Source organism: Leptonychotes weddellii, chromosome 10 (assembly GCF_054177405.1).
Source record: "Leptonychotes weddellii isolate Sample4059 chromosome 10, ASM5417740v2, whole genome shotgun sequence".
Lineage (NCBI taxonomy): Eukaryota > Metazoa > Chordata > Mammalia > Carnivora > Phocidae > Leptonychotes > Leptonychotes weddellii.
The window spans coordinates 103729350-103753171 of record NC_138378.1 but is presented as its reverse complement, the minus strand read 5'-3'; the positions used below and the strand labels follow the sequence as shown (position 1 = coordinate 103753171).

The 23822-nt window shown below is 40.1% G+C and overlaps 1 protein-coding gene across 1 annotated transcript in view; it reads left to right on the top strand.

The window, feature by feature from the left end:
• SPATA31H1 (SPATA31 subfamily H member 1) overlaps window positions 1-23822 on the top strand; it is a 64936-nt gene that overhangs the window by 23549 nt on the left and 17565 nt on the right. Inside the window, 4 exon segments of the mRNA XM_081797305.1 lie at window positions 671-805; window positions 22779-22821; window positions 23442-23496; window positions 23711-23806. Of these exon segments, the coding sequence (XP_081653431.1) occupies window positions 671-805; window positions 22779-22821; window positions 23442-23496; window positions 23711-23806 (329 nt within the window).

The following is a 23822-nucleotide window of genomic DNA, read 5'->3' as shown; positions in this document are numbered from 1 at the left end:
TTTTTTTTTTTTTTAAAGATTTTATTTATTTATTTGACAGAGAGAGACACAGCGAGAGAGGGAACACAAGCAGGGGGAGTGGGAGAGGGAGAAGCAGGCTTCCCACGGAGCAGGGAGCCCGATGTGGGGCTCAATCTCAGGACCCTGGGATCATGACCTGAGCTGAAGGCAGACGCTTAACGTCTGAGCCACCCAGGCACCCCAGTACTAGAAAATCTTAAATTACATATGTGGCTCACATTATATTTCTCTTGGGCAGTGCTGAGCTAGTGGGGGGGGCGGGTGACAAAAAGGAGCAGCTTTTGCAGATGAGCAGTCTTGGCAGGGTATGAAGGATGGATAGGGTTAAGGAGGAAACTGGAAGGAGTGAGTTCAGTTTAAGGTTACCAACCTATGGGGTTGGTGGCACATGGCTGAAAGTGTGACCAAGTTGCCATTAATCCTCCAGTTTAACCTGGCCCATCAAAGCCCACCACTAACCCTTGTTCTTCACACCTGGGGATTGTGAGTTTGGGATTGCCTATAGGGACCACTTCTCTACAGCCTCTCTGGCCAGTCTTCAGGATCCCAGGTGCCTGCCTCCCACTCTCCCACTCCTTTCTCCTCCTCGATTTCATTCTCTGCTCCCCGGCCTTCTAGCCCGACACTGACCTTCCTGCTTCCTCCACAGCGGTTCTCTGGACAGCCCAAGGCTCGATGCATCGAGACCCTCCTCCAGGTGATCCACGTCCCCCAGCCACTGTTGGATGACATTTGGACTGCTCCCATCTCCTTCCACATCCAGGTTGCACACGAGAAGGAAGAGGTATCCCGCCGGCAGCTAACATTTATTGAGTCCTTTCAGCGTATCAGGAATTTTGCTTGATACTGCGTTTACAAAGTTAGTGATGTTCTGCCAAGGAGCTCCCTGTTTCTTGGGGAATTGTGATTGTGACAAGGAGGCACAGAGGTGTGGAATGGATATGGTGCATGGTCAGATTTCCCCAAGGCTGGATAAAGGAGGACTCTAGAAGTCCAGAGGGTGTTTTGTTTTGTTGCCAAGTACTTGGCTGGTACAGTGATGTCAAGTCAATTCAACTCTTGTTCAGTTGTGTATGATGTTCAGGTGTAATGAACTAGGTGGAGAAGCAGCTGGATACATTCTGGCATTATGGAGGAGATAAAGATGGCTAAGGTCTGATCCCCACCCCCTAGGAATTCACAAGCACATACAAACAATTCCAATACAAGACAGAGAGAGTTGAAATGGATTAGAACAGCAGGCTGGGTACAGAGAGCTGCCAGAATTATTTGGGGGAGATTACAGGGTAGGCCAAGAATCAAGGAAAATTTTGGAAGAAAGGAGGTTGGGGTGGGGTGAGGGAACATCCAAAGAAAACCTGGGGATGTTTGGATACTTGTACTGATGTGTGGTTCCAACATCAGAGAGTTAGGTCATTGTCAATGGAACCTGACCTCTAGGTTGAGCTAAAATGGTTCAAAGATTTTTTAGAATTATCCAGAGACAAATGGCAGGGTGACAATGTTTACTGTTATTTTGGAGAAAGCAAACTTCTGAGGGTAAGAAAGCTGTAATCTATTATCAACACAAGGCAGTAATTCTGCTGAAATGATGAAAGGATCTATCCCAGAAGACTGGATTGGATTGTGGAAGGTGAAGGAAACAATTTCCTGCTACACTCATTTGCTCGATCAAAAATAAGAGGTGAAGGGTGGAAGATATTCGGATATTGCATATACTTCAAACTTAATATATTAAAAACTGGAACCCAGGATCTCTCCTCCAAATCAGCTGTTCTTTTCATAACTTAGGTGGTCTTAAATATTAGACAGGCTGGGGCCAGGCACCTGGGATAGTAAGACTGAAGGAAGATGTTGGGACCAGGTAGGAGATCAAAGGGCCCCAATCTGGCTCCAGGGATGGGCCTTAAAGCACAGCAAAATGTCTAAGATCCAGTCCAGATTCAGCTATGGATTGGACAGGTGGGTCAAATCCTAGGCACTGAATTTAGGTGGTGTTAAATGCTTCCATCCTGGAAAAGAGACGATTTGGGCTTACCTATAAGCTAGTGGCTGGGGTGCTCTGGCATGGGAGGAAGAGACAGGAAGGGGAGCCAGAAGCATCTTGTAATGCCAGGAAGTACAGAAGCGCCCATAAACACAAAAGGATTGGGTCATAGCAAAGGGATAGGAGTCAACCTGAGAGAGCTCCCAATGGCCAAAGTTGGAACAACGTGAGCAACAAAATAAATAATGTTGTATTGGACTATAACACAGAGTACTAGATAAGTAGGCATGAGTTCATGCTGATATAACAAAATAATGGAATAAATAAATAGGAGTTACACAAGAATTCCAAATAATATATGTAGATATAGCCCACTCCAAGAGATGGAGCTTAACAACCCCTCACTTCTCCCAACCCCAACATGGGCTACACTTAGAACTTGCTTCCAAAGAACAGAATATGGAAAGAGAAAAATAATGGCTTCACCGTGGAGAAACCTGGCTACCTTAGCCAAGTAATGAAGATTGGCAACACGGGCTGCTATCATGTACTGAGTAAGATCAGTAATGAGAAGCGCAGGGCGCCTCTGTGGTATTTTCCCCAAAACACATAACCTCAGTCTAAGCATACGGAAAACAGAGAAACCCAAATTTAAGAACCTGCCAGTACTCCTAAAAACTGTCAAGGTCAGAGAAACTCTCACAGACCAGAGGAGACTAAGGAGGCATGACAACCAAATCCAACGTGGGCCCTAGGTTGGATCCGGGACAGAAAAAAGACGTTAGTGGAAAAACTAGTGAAATCTGAATGATGTTTGGCATTCAGTTCAAAGTAAATGTACCAGGGCGTCTGGGTGGCTCAGCTGTTAAGCGTCTGCCTTTGGCTCAGGTCATGATCCCCGGGGTCCCGGGATCGAGCCCCACGGGGGGCTCTCTGCTCAGCGGGAAGCCTGCTTCTTCCTCTCCCTCTCCCCCTGCTTGTATTCCCTCTCTCGCTGTCTCTCTCTCTGCCAAATAAATAAATAAAATCTTTAAAAAACAAAAGCAAACAAAAAACAAAGTAAATGTACCAATGTTAATCACATAGATTTGACACATGAACCAAAGTTATATAAGATGTCAACATTGGGTGAAACTGGGTGAAGGGCATATGGGGAACTCACTGTGCTATCTTTGCAACTTTTCTGTAAGTCTAAAATTATTCCCAAATAGAGTTTAAGAAAATAAATTCCATGGGACACCTGGGTGGCTTAGTCGGTTGAGTGTCTGCCTTGGACTCTGGTCGTGGTCCCAGGGTCCTTGCTCAGGGGGGAGTCTGCTTCTCTCTCTCTGCCTGCCACTCCCCCTGCTTGTGCTCTCTCTCTTCCTCTCTCCCTCCCTCTTTCTCTCTGACAAATGAATAGATAAAATCTTAAAAAAAAGAAAAGAAAAGAAAAGAAAAGAAAATTCCTGACTATAGTAACCTATATGTGGGAAGGGGCATATATAATTAAAATATTCTGAGGGCCTTGATTTATCATGAATAAGAGGATAGAGGTTTTATTTAAGAATTTGATAGGTTAAATGTGTATTTTGCATTTTAAAGGGCATCCACTAAAAATGGGGTTGGCTAGAGAGTAAATATGTTAGCCATTGTAAACCTCCTATGGTTTTTGTTGTTAACTACCTACTGTTGTAGCTTGAAAGCAGAGACAATATGTAAAATGAGTGTGGCTGTGTTCCAATAAATCTTTATTTACAAAAACAGGCATCAGGCTAGTTTGACCCACAGGCCATAGTTTGTCAACCCTTGCAGTAAAAGAACAAAAACAGAATTTAACTTCCAATTAGTAAAGGAAAAGATGAAGTAATTAATTAAAAATAGCTATCTAGGGCGCCTGGGTGGCTCAGTTGGTTAAGCGACTGCCTTCGGCTCAGGTCATGATCCTGGAGTCCCAGGATCGAGTCCCGCATCGGGCTACCTGCTCAGCAGGGAGTCTGCTTCTCCCTCTCCCACTCCCCCCTCTTGTGCTCTCTCTCACTCTCTCTCTCAAATAAATAAATAAAATCTTTAAAAAAAAATAGCTATCTAAAAGGCAAGAAATGAGAGAAAAAGAAATATAAAACAGGATGAAATAGAAAGTGCCAAGTAAAAGGGTAATTTTGATCTTAATGCTTTAATAACTACATTAAATATAATGGAAAGTGTAACAGAACTGGAAATGGAGCACATGCTGATCGGGGTGGGAGAGTCTGTGTTATGTGAATGGAGGTCTCGGTTCTTGGATTCCCCACGAAAGATTTCCATGAGGATCCATGCTCTAATAAAGACAGTTGGGGTTGGGGGGGGATGGGCTAACTGGGGGATGGGCATTAAGGAGGGCACGTGATATAATGAGCACTGGGTGTTATATGGAATTGATGAATCACTAAACTCTACCCTGAAACTAATAATACACTATATGTTAACTAACTTGAATTTAAATTAAAAAAAAAAAGAGAAGAAAGTAGCAAGCCCAAAGCAGTTTATTGAGGACAGTACACTCTCCAGGTGGGAGAGCAGGAAGGTCCAGAGGTGGCAACTGCCCTGAGGCTACAGGAATCTTCTTCTGTGTGTGTGAGGGGGTGGGAGGGTGTCTTGGGTCGTGGATGGGATGGTCTCTAATGGAGGCTGCTTCCAATCCTTTAAGGGACTCCCATAGGTTAGGAGAGGTTAGTTTTTTTTTTTTAAGATTTTATTTATTTATTTGACAGAGAGAGACACAGCAAGAGAGGGAACACAAGCAGGTGTAGTGGGAGAGGGATAAGCAGGCTTCCCGCGTGGCGGGAGCCCAACGTGGGGCTCGATCCCAGGACCTCGGGATCATGACCTGAGCCAAAGACAGACGCTTAATGACTGAGCCACCCAGGTGCCCCGGGAGAGGTTAGTTTTTGACCCTATTAGGTTTGTCTCTGAACCGTCAGGGCAGCCTTCCCCCATGGAGGGTAGGGGGAGGCTAAAGCCACAATGCAAACACATTATAATGAGTCTAGGGGTTACCCTGGGGCAGAGGTGGAAGAGGAGAGTGGCCTGTTCTGCACATGTGGCTCTTGGTCTGTTAGCCTAGGGGACTTGGAAGCCACAAAGGCAAGATGTTGTGCCCCCAGGCTTCTAATGTGTAACCTATTTATCACTGTCCTTGCCTCCAGCTTCTGTCCAGCTGCCTACTCTTATCAGTGCTCCAATTAAAATCTATTTGTTTTAGATGTGTCTCTTACCAATAGCATATATTTAGATTTTTTTAATTTATCCAATATTAAAAAATATAGAAAGGTTGAAAGAATGGGAAAAGATACACTATGCAAGTACCAACCAAAAGAAAATTGCTTTAGCAATATTAGTATCAGACAAAAGAACTAAAGTCCAGTAGTATTGTTAGAGATAAAGAGGGTCTTCATAGTGATACAAGATTTAATTCACCAGGAATAATGATTTTAAATAACACTTAAAAATACATAAAGCAAAAATCTTCAGTATTCAAAGAAGAAATAAATCCACAATCATGAGAAATTTTACATACTTGTCTTAGTAATTGGTGGAAAAAAAGCAGACGAAAGTTTAGGAATAATATAGATTTGAACATTGAGATGAGCAGAATTGACCTAATGGTCATAGAGACATCCGCAACCCCCGCCTCCGCCACCCAGCAGAAGGGGAAATTCTGAAGAGACTTTTTTTTTAAAGATTTATTTATTTATTTGAGAGAGAGAGAGAGAGTGCGAGCGCATGCAGGGGGAGAGGCAGAGGCAGAGGGAGAGAGAGAATCCCAAGCGGACTCCTGGCTAAGGGCGGAGCGCAATGCGGGGCTCCATCCCAGGACCCTGAGATCCTGACCTGAGCCAAAATCAGAAGTCCAGCGCTTAAATGACTGAGCCACCCAGGGCCCCCCTGAAGAGACTATTTTTAACACCTGCAGAATACATCTTATTTTTTAAGCACACAAAGAATTTTTTTAACTGACCATAAACTGGGAATAAAGTCTTAGAGCATTTCAAAGGACTGAAATTAAAGTATATATTCTGGCCACAGTGCAGCTTTGTTAGATAACTAGAAAATCCCTATACGTCTAGAAACTTAAAATGAACTACCAAATGACCCATGGATCAAAGAAGAAATTGTCATGGAAATTAGAAAATAGTTGGAACAGGACGATAAAAATTTTACATATCATAACTTCTGGAATGAAACTAAAGTAGTGCTTAGGAGAAAATTTGTACTCTCAAATGCATATATTAGGGGGAAAGAGTTAAAAGTGAATGATCTAGGCATTTATCTCAAGAAGTTAGGAAAAAAACAGCAAAATAAATCCAAAGAAAGTAGAAGTGTCAATTATATCTCAATAAAACTGGGGCAAAAAAGAAAGTAGAAGTAAGGAAATAAAGACAGGGAGAAATTATTCAAATAGAAAGCAAACATACAAAAAGTTGGCTCTTTGAAGTAATTAATTAAAATTGACAAATCTCAGGGCGCCTGGGTGGTTCAGTTGGTTAAGCAGCTGCCTTAGGCTCGGGTCATGATCCCAGGATCCTGGGATCAAGCCCCACAGTGGCTCCCTGCTTAGCAGGGAGTCTGCTTCTCTCTCTCAAATAAATAAATACAATCTTTTAAAAAAAATAAAATAAAACTGACAAATCTCTAGCAAGATAGATCAAGGACAGGAAAAAAAAGGAGAGAGAGAGAAGACACAAATAACCAATATAAAAATAAGGAGACAGTACTGCATTTGAATAACTTTATGTCAGTACATTTGGAAAATGTAGATTAAATAGAAAAATTACTAGAAAATAAATGTCACCAAAGATGACTCAAAAAAATTTACAAATTCTCAATAGCATTATACCCTTCAAATAAATGAAATCTTTAGTCAGAAATCTTCATTCAAAGAAAACTCCAGGCTTGTATGGCTTTGCTGACAAGTCGTACCAAATGTTGAAGGATCAAATAGTTTAAATCTTATGCAAACTTTTTCAGGCATTAAAAAAAAAAAAAAAAGGAGGAAACATTCCCCAACCCAGGAGTCTAGCATGACCTTGATACCAAAAGCCTGACAAAGACAGAACAAGAGAGAAAAATTACAGGATGCCCTCACTCATGAAAATAGGGAACAAAAATGCTAAACAAAATATTAGCAGCGGAATGCAGCATTATGTTTAAAAACAAAATGCCCATATTGGCTTATGAAAATGTGTTCACAAGTTAGTAATTATTAGTAACCAGAAAAATTTCAGTTAAGCAATGGAATACCATTACCACATATACCAGATTGGCTGAAATGAAACAGCCTGACGATACCACACATTGGCGTGAAAACGGAGCAGGAAGAACTCCCATTCACCACTGGTGGAAATAATGACACAACCACTCAAGAGAAAACAGTTTGGCACTGTCTACTAAAGCTTAAGTTACACATAACTCTATAACCTAGCAATTCCACTCCTTGGTAGATACCATAGAGTAGGGATCCTTAAAGTGTGGTCCTCAGTCCAACAGTATCAGCAACCCCTGGAAACATCTTAGAAATGCCAAATTCCTGAGCTCTTCTCCAAACTTAATCAATCAGCAACTCTAGGGGTAGGGCCCAGCAGTCTGTTTTTACAAACTTTCCGGGTGATTCTGATGTATGTTAAAGCTTAAAAGCCACTGCCATAGAGAAATAGGAATATATATCCACCAAGATACATGGACAAGGATGTTTTAACGGCATTGTTTATAATACCCAAACATGGAAAACAGGCCAAATGTCCATCAGTATCATAATGGATAAATGAGTCATGCAATGACTGATGAATCATTGAACGCTACATCTGAAACTAATGATGTAAAATATGTTGGCTAATTGAATTTAAATTAAAAAAAAGAAAAAAAGGTGGATGGGAGGATGGGGTAACTGGGTGATGGGCATTAAGGAGGGCATGTGATGTGATGAGCCCTGGGTGTTATAACACAACTGATGAATCATTGAACACTGCATCTGAAACTGATGATGTACTCTATGTTGGCTAATTGAATTTAAATTAAAAAAAAGAAAGAAAAAGTTATGCAATGGTTATACAATGCAATGAAATAAAACTGAATCCCAGCTGTACAAAAGAGTGTGGATGACTCAAACATAATGGTGAGTAAATATTCAAGACACAAAGAATATATATATATATATTTAAGATTTTATTTGACACAGAGAGACACAGTGAGAGAGGGAACACAGCAGGGGGAGTGGGAGAGGGAGAAGCAGGCTTCCTGCGGAGCAGGGAGCCCGATGCGGGGCTCTATCCCAGGACGCTGGGATCATGACCTGAGCCAAAGGCAGACGCTTAACGACTGAGCCACCCAGATGCCCCACAAAGAATATATTTTTATATGCATATAGAAAAGAGTGGGGGTGCCTGGTGGCTCAGTTGCTTAAGGGTCTGCCATTGGCTCAGGTCATGATCCTGGGGTCCTGGGATTGAGCCACATATTCTTGGCTCCCTGCTCAGCGGGGAGCCTGTTTCCTCCCTCTCCTTCTGCCCCTCCCCCAGCTCGTGCTCTCTCTCAAATAAATAAATAAAATCCTTAAAAAAAGGCTTGTCAAACTGTACAAACGTGTTCTAAGGACCAAAACTGTACCTCCAGCCCTAACCTTAGATCTCCAGGCTGGCATACACTAGTACCTGACATGTGATGTGTGCTCAGCCTGACAATATCAGTCTTTATAATTATAATCTTTGTAGTGACTGCAAAGTATTTCATAATAAGGACATACCATATGTTATTTGACCACTTCCTTGATGATGGGCTTTCTGAGAATATTACTTTGGCTGCCCCAATAGACTGAAAATTCTATAAGGTGAGAAACCATAACTTTCTTTTTCAAAAACAGCGCCCGCTATACAATAGTTATTTAATTGAATCGATTTTCCAAATTAACGTTCCTACAAGAAAAAAAATACTCTGGCCAGTTTTATTTATCTTTATTATAGCATAAGTTGATTCCTTGTAAATTTTGTTTAAAGTGAATTAACCAGAGAGAATCCAGTTAACTCTGGGTATATTGACATAATGAATGTTCTAGAAAATGAGACCATGGATTTTGGAGTTGAGTGATCCTTTAAGATCATTTAATTTTCCTATGTGACCTCTCTTTGTTTCAATGCTATATGTCAAACTTCGGAGTTAGGAAACCATATATATCACATTTTCTGAGAGTATCTACTTAAGATATGCTAGTTTTCTTAAATGTACTTGACTCTGTATTCTAATTTGTGATTGGGAACATACGACACCATACCTGGACCTCTAGGGAATGACTGGTTCCAGAGAAGATGCTCATAGGGCAAAGCAGGCCACTTGGAAGGCTTGCTTCTTTGAAATCTTGCCTCCATACACTCTACTTTATGCCAAGTTGTCCAGCCCAGTCCTAGTAGAGTTGTAAAGGAGGTCTTCCCTGAGCATTGGCTGTCAGGGCAGAGCCCGTGAGCAGTTGCATGAAGGGACAGCAGATGGGCATGTCTCAGAGAGGAGACTGAAGCAGCTCTCACATTGGCTGGGCCCTGTCAGGTTTACCTTGGAATGTCCATTGTGATGTCATATGGAGTCACAACCTTGAAGGAGAACATTGTTTGGCTGAGAGGGGCATGGGGTTGAGTAATGGCACCGATTTGGGGGCTGGCCATCCCGCCTCCATCATATGTCAGCCCTCTACTATTATTTGGTTTCCTTGTTTGGGGGCTTTGGCTGCTCTTTTTTGGGAGACAGAGCAGGAAGCAGGTGGTAGCCAAGACAGACTCAGAGGTATGTGATGCAACCCTCCCTTGAAGTTCACTGCTCCCTGTCCCTGCCTCTGAGGCCATGGAAACTCCTATCTCTTAGGCTGGGGGAGGAACTGGGTGGGGGACGAGGGGAGTTGAGATAGTGCCTATGGATGTCGTCTGATAAGTATAAGTCATGATCAATCCTGTTCCTTTCAGTTTATTTCAACAAATCTTGAGCACCTATTATATATGGTGGCGTACTAGACCTTGAGGAAAAATAAAACACCATCCCCACCTTCTAGGAGCTCAAGGTGAAGTTGGGGAGACAGTCAGATGGATATACACACAACACAAGGAAAGAGAAAATGATAAGAGTTAATAGAAGTATAAATACTGATGAAGAGGTTGGAGGTAAAGAGTCTTTTGAAGCAGGGGGATCTATAAAATGACTCTGGGGAGCTCAGGTTTGAATTGTGCTTCAGAGGAAGGGTAGGGCTTTGAAGGTGGATAGTGTAGATGGAAGAGAGTAGTGAAGACTTTCCAGATAGAAGGAATGGATTGGGGAAAATCATGGGAAACTGAAGAGTGTTGGATGTGTTTGAAGAGAGGACACCTATGTGGATGGAGTGTAGAAGTATAGGGAGCTCAGTGAGAGAAAAATTTGGAAAATTGACAGAGGTGACATTGTAGAGGGCTTTCAATACCAGGCTGAATAGTTTGTATAAATATTAATTCTATATGCAGTTGAAAGATGTCAAGGGGTACCTGGGTGGCTCAGTCGGTTAACCCTGTGACTCTTGATTTCGGCTCAGGTCATGATCTCAGGATTCTGAGATCCAGCCCTGTGTCAGGCCCCACGCTCAGCGGGGAGTCTGCTTCTCTCCCTCTACTTCTCCTTCTCCCTCTCTTCCTCCCCCTGCTCCCATGCATGTGCTCTCTCTCTAAAATAAATAAACAAATCTTTTAAAAAAAGAAAATAAGATGTCAGAGGTCTTAAAGCCAGGTTAAAATGTGCTTAGATCTGTGCTTTAGAGCAATGCTTCCCAAACTGCTACACCCATATGAATCAATCAGCTGGACGTCTTGTTAAAAAGTATATTCTGATTCAGTAGGTGTGGGGTAGGGATTGAGATTCCTCCTTTCTAACAAGCTCCCAGGTGATGCTACTGTTGTTGGACCAAAGGCCATACTTGTTTTGTTGTTAGTTTTTTTTTTTTAAGATTTTATTTATTCATTTGACAGAGAGAGAGAGTACAAGCAGGGGGAGCAGCAGAGGGAGAGGGAGAAGTAGGCTCCCCGCTGAACAGGGAGCCTGATACGGGGCTCGATCCCAGGACCCTGGGATCATGACCTGAGCTGAAGGCAGATGCTTAACCGACGGAGCCACCAAAAGGCACCTCTGTCACTTTTTTTTTTAAGAAAGGAAATTTTTATGTTATTTTATTATTTAAAAATTTTAATTCCAGTATAGTTAACATACGGTGTTATATTAGTTTCAGGCATACAATATAGTAATTCAACAATTCTATACATTACTCAGTGCTTGTCAAGATAAGTGTACTCTTAATCCCCTTCACCTATTTCACCCATCCCCCCACCCACCTCCCCTCTGGTAACCATCTGTTTGTTCTCTGTAGTTAAGAGTCTGTCTTTTGGTTTGTCTCTATTTTTCCTTTGTTCATTTGTTTTGTTTCTTAAATTGCACATATGAGTGAAATCATATGGAATTTGTCTTTCTCTGACTGGCTTATTTAGCCTAGCATTATACTCTCTAGATCCATCCATGTTGTTGCAAATGACAAGATTTCATTCATTTTTATGGCTGAATAATATTCCACTATATATATATATACATCTTTATTTATTCATCTATTGATGGACACTTGGACTGCTTCCATAATTTGGCTATTGTAAATAATGCTGCTATAGGGACACCTGGGTGGCTCAGTTAAGTGTCCAACTCTTGATCTCAGCTCAGGTCTTGATTCAGGATTGTGAGTTCAAGCCTTGTGTTGGGCTCCACACTTAAAAAAAATGGGCAACAGACATGAACAGACATTTCTGCGAAGAAGACATTCAAACACCCAACAGACACATGAAAAGATGCTCAACATCACTCATTATCAGGGAAATGAAAATCAAAACCACAATGACCTATCACCTCATACTTGTCAGAATGGCTCAAGTCAAAAACACAAGAAACAACAAATGTTGGCAAGGATGTGGAGAAAAAGGAACCCTCATGCACTGGTGGTAGGAATGCAAACTGGTGCAGCCACTGCGGAAAACAGTATGGAAGTTTCTCAAAAAATTAAAAATAGAGGGGCTCCTGAGTGGCTCAGTCAGTTGTGTCCAACTCTTTTTTTTTTTTTTTAAAGATTTTATTTATTTGTTTGACAGAGAGAGACACAGCAAGAGAGGGAATGCAAGCAGGGAGAGTGGGAGAGGGAAAAGCAGGCCTCCCGCAGAGCAGGAAGCCTGATTCAGGGCTCGATCCCGGGACTCTGGGATCATGACCTGAGCCGAAGGCAGACGCTTAACGACTGAGCCACCCAGGCGCCCCAAGTGTCCAACTCTTGATTTCAGCTTAGGTCATGATCTCAGGGTTATGAGATTGAGCACCACGTTGGGCTCCACGCTCAGGGCTGAGTCTACTTGAGATTCTCTCCCTCTCCATCTGCCCCTCCCCCCACTCATGCTCTCTCTCTAAAATAAATAAAATCTTTTTAAAAATTAAAAATAGAATTATATTATCCAGTAATTGCATTATTGGGTATTTACCCAAAAACTATGAGAACACTAATTCAAAAGGATATATGCACCACTATGTTTATAGCAGCATTATTTTTTTAAAGATTTTATTTATTTATTTGAGAGGGAGAGGGAGAAGTAGGCTCCCTGCTGAACAGGGAGCCCGATGCGGGGCTCGATCCCAGGACCCTGAGATCATGACCTGAGCCGAAGGCAGCTGCTTAACCTACTGAGCCACTCAGTCATCCCAGCTTTGTAGTATACCTTGAAATCTGGATTTGTGATACCTCCAGATGTGTTGGGTTGTTTTTTTTCCCCCCCCCCAAGATTGCTTTGGCTCTTTGGGGTCTTTTTTGGTTCCATACAAATTTTATGATTGTTCTAGTTCTATGAAAAATGCTCATGATATTTTGAAAGGGATCACATTAAATCTGTAGATTGCTTTGGGTAGTATGGGCATTTTAACAATATTTGTTCTTCCAAGCCAGAAGCATGGAAGTCTTTCCATTTGTGCCATCTTCAGTTTTTTTCATCATTCTTTTGTAGTTTTCTGAGTACAGGTCTTTTACCTCCTTGGTTAAGTTTATTCCTAGGTATTTTATTATTTTTGGTGCAGTTGTAAATAGGATTGTTTTCTTAATTTCTCTTTCTGCTGCTTCATTATTAGTGTATAGAAATGCAGTGAATTTCTGTATATTGATTTTGTGACCCAGGACCACACTTTGAAAGTGAAGCTTTAAAATAACTTCAGTAAGCATCTATGGCAGTTGTCTGGGTAGCTAAGCCAATTGGAGGCTCTGTTAACAATACAGTGGGAAGGAGGGAAAAGGAAATTAAAAAATTAGAGCAGGATGGTAGGCGAGAGGACATGGATTCATTCCTCAAATGTTTATCATCCACCGCCACCACCGTTATGTACAAGGCACTCCTCTAGGCTCTATGGATACAGCGGTAAGTGGAAGGGACAAAAATCTTTGCCCTCCGGAGGCTATTGTGATAAAAGTTTGGATGTGAAAAGTAAAGCAGAAAGAGAGGGAAGGGACTGAATTTATTTTTATTTTTATTTTATTTTTTTAAAGATTTTGTCAGAGAGACAGCGAGAGAGGGAACACAAGCAGGGGGAGTAGGAGAGGGAGAAGCAGGCTTCCTGCTAAGCAGGGAGCCCGACGTGGGGCTCAATCCCAGGACCCTGAGATCATGACCTGAGCCGAAGGCAGACGCTTAACAACTGAGCTACACAGGTGCCCCTGGGACTGAATTTTTTTTTTTTCCCGATTGGACCTCAAATACAAGAGTTAATTATAAACATTATCACTGTTTTCCTACAAGGACTATATTCATCTTTGTACCCCCTGTGCCTAGTGCACTGTCTGGCATTCAGTAAGTGCTCCCTGGATGTTTGTGAAATGAATAAATGACTTTTCAATTTTAACCCTGAATGACTCACAAGATGATGGCATTTTGAACAACACAGGAAACCTTAGACAGAAGTTGTATGGTAGGAGGCAGAAAATGAACTATTACATTTGAAGTGCTTATAAAATTTCTGTGGAAATATTCACCTAGCAGCTCAAGTTAATGGTCTAGATCTGTGCTATCCAGTCTGGTATCCACTGGCCACATGTGGCCATTCAAATTTAAATTAACCAAAATTACATTAAATTTAAAATTCAGTTCTTCAATCGCACTATGGACATTTCAAGTATCACATGTGGCTAGAGGCTATCATATTGGACAGGGCAGATCTAGAATATTTCCATCATCATAGAAAATTCTCCTGGACAGCATTAGCTTACACTCTAGATCTTGGAGGTAGATCTAGTTATCAATATATTTGGCCACAAAGTCCTTTCAAATTTTTTTTCCCTCAGAAACATCTCTCAAACACAGCAATCCTGATTGAGTATTACTGTCTTAACCAGGACTTCATCTATTTACAGTATGCTAGCTGGTCTCCTACAAACGTTCTCCAGCCTAGAGCATGGAGCATAGACCCTGGCCCTACAGAACGAAAACAACATACACAGAACTTCCCCTAGCTGATGGTGTCACTTTGCCAAAAGTGACTAAACAAACAAAATCTCTCAGCCATCCCACTGCCTGCAGCAGCTTTTCCCAGCCTGTTTTGACCCTCAAACTTCCTTCATTGTCAAAATTTGTCAGCCCCTTGGGAATTTAAACATCATTTTATCTCTTTTTCATAATATTTGATAAGTGACTTTAGGTATATTATATTTTCATTTTAAACCAGCATGTTTTTTAAAATCACGAAGTTCATTTTAACATCTTTAAGAGAAAGAGAAAAGACAAATGTCCACTTTTCCCCGTGTAACAAGTGATGCACAATATTTAATTGACTTTAACAGGTATGAATTGCTCCACAATACTTAGGTATAAGAAAGGGCAAATATATTTCCTTGTCTACATCAAGTATAATCTAGTTTAAGCCTCCTATCGCCTAGGTTGGCAAAAAAGTCCAGGATCCGTTTTTCTTCCCCAACCTTTGTATTATATGAAAATTCTGAAGTTTTTGCAGTTTATCCCAAATGGCAGAAGGTCAGGAACTTTTAATTTTTTATTTATTTATTTTTTTAATAATTTAAAAAAAAATTTTATTTATTTGAGAGAGAGAGCACATGAGAGGGGGGAGGGTCAGAGGGAGAAGCGGACTCCCTGCTGAGCAGGGAGCCTGATGCGGGACTCGATCCTGGGACTCCAGGATCATGACCTGAGCCGAAGGCAGTCACTTAACCAACTGAGCCACCCAGGTGCCCAAGGTCAGGTACTTTTTAAAAAAAAGATTTTATATTGATTTATTTAGAGAGCGTGCGTGCACAAGCGGGGGGAGGGGCAGAGGGCGAGGGAGAGAGAGAGAGAAACCTCCCCACTGAGGGTGGAGGCTCCCCACTGAGGATGGAGCCCAGCTGAGGCTCAATCCCATGACCCTAAGATCAGGACATGAGCCCAAATCAAGAGTCAGACTCTCAACCAACTGAGCCACCCAGGCGCCCTGAGGTTCAGGTCCTTAAACCATGGGAGTAACTGTTGCTTTTCATCTTTGCCATCTGAAGGCAAAAACTGTGGCTCAGCTCCTATGTGCCAATCTTGGTCACAAAGACCTTTGTGAAGGCTCCTGGTCTACTATCTCTGAGCTCCTAGCGTCAGGCGGACCTAAATCAACCAGGATCAGGGCCTCACTATTCCAGTATATCTGCAGCTTCAGCATTGTTTCCATATCAGGAAGCCCGCTTCCTGTTCTTCTCAACCCTGGAAGTACCAAACACTAAGCCTCTGGCACAATTCAGCTTAAAATCCTCCACAGGTCTAGTCTTATATGAAGGGTGTCTCTTATGCTCCTGCCAGTTTTTTCAGCAGGTGAAATTTAACTCCTTGCCATGGATTAGGAAAACTAAGACCTTAAGCACAAAGGCCTGGCTACCCCCTTTGAGGAGGGGAAACATTAGGTTCTTTCCCAGAAGGATGTATAGTGTAAATTCCTCAATGTCACCTTGCTACATAATTAATAAAATTTCTTAGTACATATATATGTGAGAAAAAGCTTTTTTGTCAAATATACTTTCCATCCAGGCATAATTATAAACAGCAAAATGCACAGATCTTAAGTGTACAGTTTGATGAGTTTTGATAAATTTATATACCCATTAACTAGCTTATAATATTGCTTAATATTCTATAATAGTGCTTATAATCCTAGGGAGTTCCTTCATGATCTGTTCTAGTCTGTTCTCCTTCCACTCAGAGGCAATCTCTATTCTGATGTCTACAGTCATGGATTAATTTTGCCTCTTCTTGAACCTTATAAAAATAGAATTATACATCCATCGGTAGATGAATGGATAAAGACAATGTGGTATATATATATATACAATGGAATATTATTCAGCCATAAAAATGAATGAAATCTTGCCATTTGCAACAGCACAGATGGATCTGGAGAGTATAATGCTAGGTGAAATAAGCCAGTCAGAGAAAGACAAATTCCATATGATTTCACTCATATGTGCAATTTAAGAAACAAAACAAATGAACAAAAGAAAAAAATGAGAAAGACAAACCAAAAGACAGACTCTTAACTGTAGAGAACAAACAGATGGTTACCAGAGGGGAGGTGGGTGAGGGGATGAATGAAATAAGTGAAGGAGATTAAGGGTATACTATCTTTTTTTTAAAGATTTAATTGAATTCAATTATTTTTAAAAAAGGTTTTACCTATTTATTTGCCAGAGGAGGGGGGCGGGCACAAGCAGGGGGAGCGGCAGGCAGAGGGAGAAGCAGACTCTCTGCCGGGCAAGGAGCCTGATGTGGGACTCGATCCCAGGATCCTGGGATCATGACCAGAGCTAAAGGCAGTTGCTTAACCGACTGAGCCACCCAGGTGTCCCAGATTTTATTTTATTTTTTTAAAGTAATCTCTACACCCAACACGGGGCTCAAACCTACAACCCCAAGATCAAGGGTCACATACTCTACCAACTGAGCCAGCCAGGCACCCTAAGAGTATTTTGATGAGCACTGAGTAATATATGGAACTGTTGACTCACTATATTGTATACCTGAAACTAAATATAACACTGTATGTTAACTACACAGGAGTTAAAATTTTAAAAATAGAAATAATGAATAATAATAATTTCATTCTTGCATATTGCATTTCAAAAAGTCTGCTCTTTTTTATAATTAAAAATGTATGTACCTGTATGACAAGATAAAGTTTCAAGATGTTAATTGTAAATGATACATTGTTGATGTGGAACCCTATTCCCAATAGAAGATTGGAAATATGCCTGTCTGTATGCTATATGTGTTTACTTTTAGTAGATGATACCAAACAGTTCTCTAAAGTAATTATACCAATTTATACTTCCATTAGTAGAGTATGAGAGTTCTAGTTTCTCCACATTCATGTAACACTTGACATTGACCATCTTTTTAATAGCCACTCTAGGTAGTGTGTTTGGCATTGCATTGTGGTTTTAATGTGCATTTCCATGATTATTAATGATATTGAGAAACTTCTTATGTTTATTGGCCATTTGAAAATCCTCTTTTGTGACCTTCCTGCTCAACTTTTTGGCACATTTTTAGTGATTGGGTTGTCAGTCTTTTACTTACTAATTTGTAGGAACTCTTTAAATATTATAGATATGAGTTGTTTGTCAGATATAGGTATTAAAAATAAATCCTCCCTCTCTGTGGCTTATCTTTTCACTCACAATGGTGTGCTCATGAACAGAAGTTCTTAATTTTAATGAAATCCAATGTATCAGTTTTTGCTTTTATGGTCAGGGCTTTTTTGTTGTTGTTTCCAATGTAAGAAATCTTTGCCTGCCCCCAGGCTATGATGATAGTCTTCTATGTTTCTTCTAGAAGCCTTTTTTTTTTCTTTTCTTTTACATTAAGGCCTATGATCCATCTCAAATTACTTTCTGTGTATGGTATAAGGTAGGGATCAAAGTTCTTTTTTTCCCCCCCATAGAATTTATCTAATCCCTTCAGTAGGGCAGGGACTGGGGTGACATGAGCAAGGCATTCACCTTGGGCACAAAATTTAAGGGGCACCAAAAAACTTAGTAATCATGGTAATATTTAATATAATATTATATAAAATCAAAATTAAGGTGGAAAATTTATGACAAAATACCAAAATTTCAAATCTGACCCTACACTTACATGACTGCCTCACCATCACACTCTAAATGCCAGTCCTTTCTCCCAGCACCATTTATTGAAAAGACCATCAGTTTTTCTCCTTGAATTGCATTGGTGACCCTGTCATAAATCAGATAAACATACACATGTGTGGGTCAATTTCAGGACTCTTCATTTTGTTACATTGGTCTGTTTGTTTATCCTTGTACTGATACTTCACTGTCTTTATTAATGTGGCTTTGTACTAAGTTTTGAAGTTTGGTTGTGTCTTACAACTTCGATCTTTTTCAAAATTGTCTTAGCTATTCTAGGTCATTGGCATTTCTTTTTTTTTTTTTAAGATTTACTTTATTTTCTTTTTCTTTCTTTCTTTCTTTCTTTCCTTTTTTTAAAAGAGTTTTATTTATTTATTTGACAGAGAGAAACACAGCGAGAGAGGGAACACAAGCAGGGGGAGTGGGAAAGGGAGAAGCAGGCTTCCTGCTGAGCAGGAGCCTGATGGGGGCTCGATCCCAGGACCCCGGGATCATAACCTGAGCTGAAGGCAGATGCTTAACCGACTGAGGAACCCAGGTGCCCCTATTTTCTTTATTTTAGAGAGAGAGAGCAAGCGCACGTGCAAGCTGGGGGAGGGGCAGAGGGAGAGGGAGAGGGAGGGAGAGAATTCCAAGCAGACTCCCTGCTGGGCACAGAGCCCAATGCAAGGCTCAATCCCAGAACCCTGAGATCACAACCCAAGACAAAACCAAGAGCTGATGCTCAACTGACTGAGCCACCCAGGCATTGCAGGTCATTGACATTTCTGTATAAATTTTTGAATCATCCTGTTAATTGTGACACAAATTGATTGGAATTCCGATTGGAATTCCACTGAATTTATACATCAGTTTAAGGATAAGTAATGTACTAAAAACAATGAGTCTTTTGATCCATGAATGTGTTTGTTTCTCCATTTATTCAGGCCTTCTTAATTTCTTTTAATAACATTTAGCTTTCAATAAAGAGCAATTTTGAAGCTATAGTAAATGATTTTTTTCATTTTGATTACGGAAACTTAAACAAATCAAAAACACATAGAAGTGCATAATGAATCTTCATGAACCCAGTTTTCACTCTGACATTATTTTGAAGCAAATGTCAGATAATATAATTTCATTCATAATTAAATATGTGTATCTAAAAGGTAAGGACTCTTTAAAGAGAACGTACTTAATCACAATATCATTATTATGCCTAAAAATTTGACAATAATCTTTGAATACCATCAAATATCTGTCAGTATTCAAATTCCAATTGTCTCATAAATGATATAATTTTTTACAGTCTGTTTGACTCAAGATCTAAATAAGGTTCACAAATTGAGATTAGTTGGTGTATTTAAATCCCTTATAATTTGTAGATTCCCTACCTCCATTTCTTTCTTTTATTCTTTCCATTTATATGTTAAAGAAATGGATCATTTGTCCTCTAGAGTTTTGCAGGCAGGATTTTACTGATTAAATACCCATGTTGTTATTTAATATGTTCCATTGTCTTCTCTATTTCCTTAAATGGGGAAGTTGGGTCTAAGACTTATCAGAATTACTTTTTGGGGGGGAGATTATTTCATAGGTAATGATGATCATCAGGAGGGACACAATGTCTGGTTTGTATGATATTTTACATGTCATTTTCTAGGGGCACCTGCCTGGCTCAGTCAGTAGAGCATGTGACTCTTGATCTTGGGATTGTAAATTTGAGCCCCACGTTGGTGTAGAGATTACTTAAAAATAAAATCTTAAAGGGGCGCCTGGGTGGCTCAGTCATTAGGCAGACATGTCTGCCTTTGGCTCAGGTCATGATCCCAGGATCCTGGGATCGAGCCCCACATCGAGCTCCACATCGAGCCCCGCATCGGGCTCCCTGCTCCTCGGGAGGCCTGCTTCTCCCTCTCCCGCTCCCCCTGTTTGTGTTCCCTCTCTTGCTGTATCTCTCTCTGTCAAATAAATAAATAAAATCTTTAAAAAAAAAGTCTTAAAAAATAAATGTCATTTTCTAAATTATATCAATACTTAAAAATAAAATAGATTTTTCTATATTGAACTTATATCTAAGAATCTTGCTAAATTTACTTATCAATCCTAAAAGTTTATCTGTACATGCTTTTCCAAAAGCATATTGTGATATTCTACACAATCATATTGTCTGCATATGATAACTTTATTTCTTCCTTTCTAATCCTATGACTTTTATTTCTTCTCCTTGCTTTATTGCATGGATTAAGATTCCCAATACAATGTTCAATAGATAGTGGAGATTTTTATCTTCTTTTTTTTATGTAGAGGAAAGTTTTCTTTAATTCACCATTTATGTATAATGTTTGCTATGTGGTTATTGTAAATATTGTTTAGCAGATGAAGAAAGTTCCCTTTTACTTCTGGTTTGTTAAGAATTTTAGCATGAATGGCTATTGAATTTTATCAAGTGTTTTCTGCCTCTATTTAGATGTTCATATGGTTTTTCTTGTTTATTCTATTAAAGTACTGAATTACAATGGATTTTTAAAATATTAAACCAACTGTGAATTCCTGAAATAAATGTAACATGTTTGTGATATTGTTCATGATCCTTTTATATATATTGTTGGATCAAATTTGCTGATATTAAGTTTAGGAATTTTGCATGTGTGTTCATGAAAGAGACTGAGCTATAATTTTCCTTTCTAATAATGTCTTTATCAGATTTTGGAATCAAGGTTAATTCAGCATACTAAAGTAAAGAAAGGGAGAAGTAACGTTTCTTCTCTACCTCATTAGCATAACTAAGGCATTCCTATCACTCAGGAAATTCCAAGGGTTTTTGAAGCTCTGTGTCAGGAATCTGGGACGAACACCAGATATGTTCTTTATTATAACACCACACGGACACACACACACATATAGACACACACACCACACACACACATACACAAACAAGAGAGCTAGAGAAAGAGAGTTGTTGAAAAATTGGCTGATATTAATATACTTGTGGGGGCTGACAAATCCAAAATTCTTGAGGCAGACTGGAAACTTAGGCAGGGTTTCTATGTTCATCTCTTTAAAGATTTTTTTTTTATTTGACAGAGAGAGAGCTAGCGAGAGCAGGAACACAAGCAGGGGGAGTGGGAGAGGGAGAAGCAGGCTTCCTGCCGAGCAAGGAGCCCGATGTGGGACTCGATCCCAGGACCCTGGGATCATGACCTGAGCCGAAGGCAGACGCTTAACGACTGAGCCACCCAGGCGCCCTCTATGTTCATCTTTTTAAAAATAAATTAAATTAAGTATTATTTTTTAATTGAAGTATAGTTGACACACAATGTTACATTAGTTTCAGATGTACAACATAGTGATTCAACGTGTTTCAATTTTGAGGCAGAATTCTTTCCTTTTCAGAAAACCTCACTCTGCTCTAAGGCCAGCAACTGATTGGATGATGCCTGCTTACATGATGGAGGCTGATCTATCTTGTTTAAAGTCTATTGATGCTATTTTTCTTAAGTATTTTTTTCTGGGGCACCTGGGTGGCTCAATCGGTTAGGCACCTGCCTTCGGCTCAGGTCATGATCCCAGGGTCCTGGGATCGAGCCCTGCACTGGGCTCCCTGCTCAGCGGAGAGCCTGCTTCTCCCTCGCCCTCTGCCTGCCTCTCTGCCTACTTGTGCTGTCTCTCTAGCTCTCTGACAAATAAATAAATAAATAAAATCTTTAAAAAAAATAAATAAAAAATAAATATTGTTTTACTTTCTTATGTTGGACCCACCATTCTTGGGAGAAATCTTGCTTTTAACACTTTTATCCAACATTGTTTATCTAAAACATTTGGCAATACTATGAATAATATTGTGTAGGCTCTTATAATACACTCTCAGAGACTGATGTCCTGATTCAAAAGGGAGAAATAAAAATTGTTTTATTTGAAATGGTAACAAATGTCATTTCTGCCTTTAAAATGGCCTGGAACATGCTTGAAAAAAAAACCCAGGAGTTTACAAACTACTGATTGGGAAATTCTGACCTAAAGGATAAAATAAAAATTCCACCAAAATCTGGCTTCCACTTATATTTTCAGCTTCATCTCTTACTACTTAGCAAAAGTACACCTGACAATCATGCCTTTATAATCTTCTTGCTGATATTCCCACTTGCCTGGAATGCTCTTTCTTTACCTAAAAACTTTCTGCTGATTCTTCAAACTCCAGGACAAATGGCAACTTCTTGAGTAATTGTCCCCTTCTCTCCCAGGAAGTTAATCATTGTCCTTTTATTCTCCAACACTTATATTTCTGTTTCAGCATTTACCACACGATGTTATAACTTAGCTGTTTAGACATCTGTTTTCCCTATTAATGTGAATTTCCAGAATACCGGGTCATATTTATCTTTGTAGTCCTAGCACCCAATATAATGCCTAGGACTTAATAGGTGCTCATTAAATGATTTATGAATAAGTGAATGGGGAGGCAGCTGTTGCTGTAGTTATGGACACCAACTGTACCAATATTTGTGTCTGTAAGAGGAAATGTGCTGTTGATTTTCTAACCTAGAACATTTTCTGATTTTATTTTTTCTTTTTGTGCCTCTCTAGACTTCAAAGCAGCATAAATTGAAAAAGATCCAGAAATTCACAGGTCAGAAAGATCCTATCCTTTATTCTTCAGTTCAAGGCTAAATGACAAATCAACTGTGGGTCTGCTTTAAGACTCCAGACTTTAGTAACAGGTGGAGGGAGGGAGGTTGAAAAAGATTACATAAGTGAAAGAAAGGTGCTTATTCTTTCTAGCAACTTCCAAAGAGATATAAACAGATTTACAATTCATCCTATGCTTCCTTTCCTCATGCTTTCTTTCCTAATTTCCTCTTGTGCAAAACTCAAAGTTTCAGGAAAGAAAATTGGTGAGATTAGCGTTTAGTGCAGGAAGTTTCAATACTTTTTTCCCTGTTATGGGCACTGGATAGACTCCTTTGGAGGAAAAAATATGTGTTATAAACTTTTGTTTCCCCTACTCCAACTCCCTACTACCATGATTGTTCCTGTTCTTTCCAATGGTTTAATCTACTACATGGTGAAGGCAGCATAGTATAGTTCAAAGTATAAAAACTTGAGACCTGGGTTAAGTCTGGGCTCTACCACTAATTAACTTTATGAATCTGCACATGATTTTACCTTTTCTTATTTGTGAAATAAGGGGGTGGAACAAGATGGTATCAACAATTAGGATGCTAAAATCTTCTTTACCTCTGCTCCCAGCTTCCCAGTGGGAAGAAAATCTCAGGATGGTTTGCCCTGAAGCTAATCTGATACAGTGAGTAAAGTTGATCTTCACTATCAATTCTTTCTCTCTCCAGCCAAACCTACTGATAAACTCTGTAAAGGTTAGGAGAAAGGTACCTAGTATTGTTTTACTTCCCTCACGATTATAGCTGTTTCCTTTCTAAGTTAAGTCACCCTTCTTATTGGCTTCCTTACTAGTACTTTAATAACACTTCAATTACATTGACACACCCTGTTGTATCCAGCTTTTCAGGACTCCCTGTGGGATGGGCCCAGGAATATATACTCTGGTCAATGGACAGAAGTCTTCAACAGATCTTCCAACATCTGGAATGTGCAAGGTCAGGGAAGGTAGTT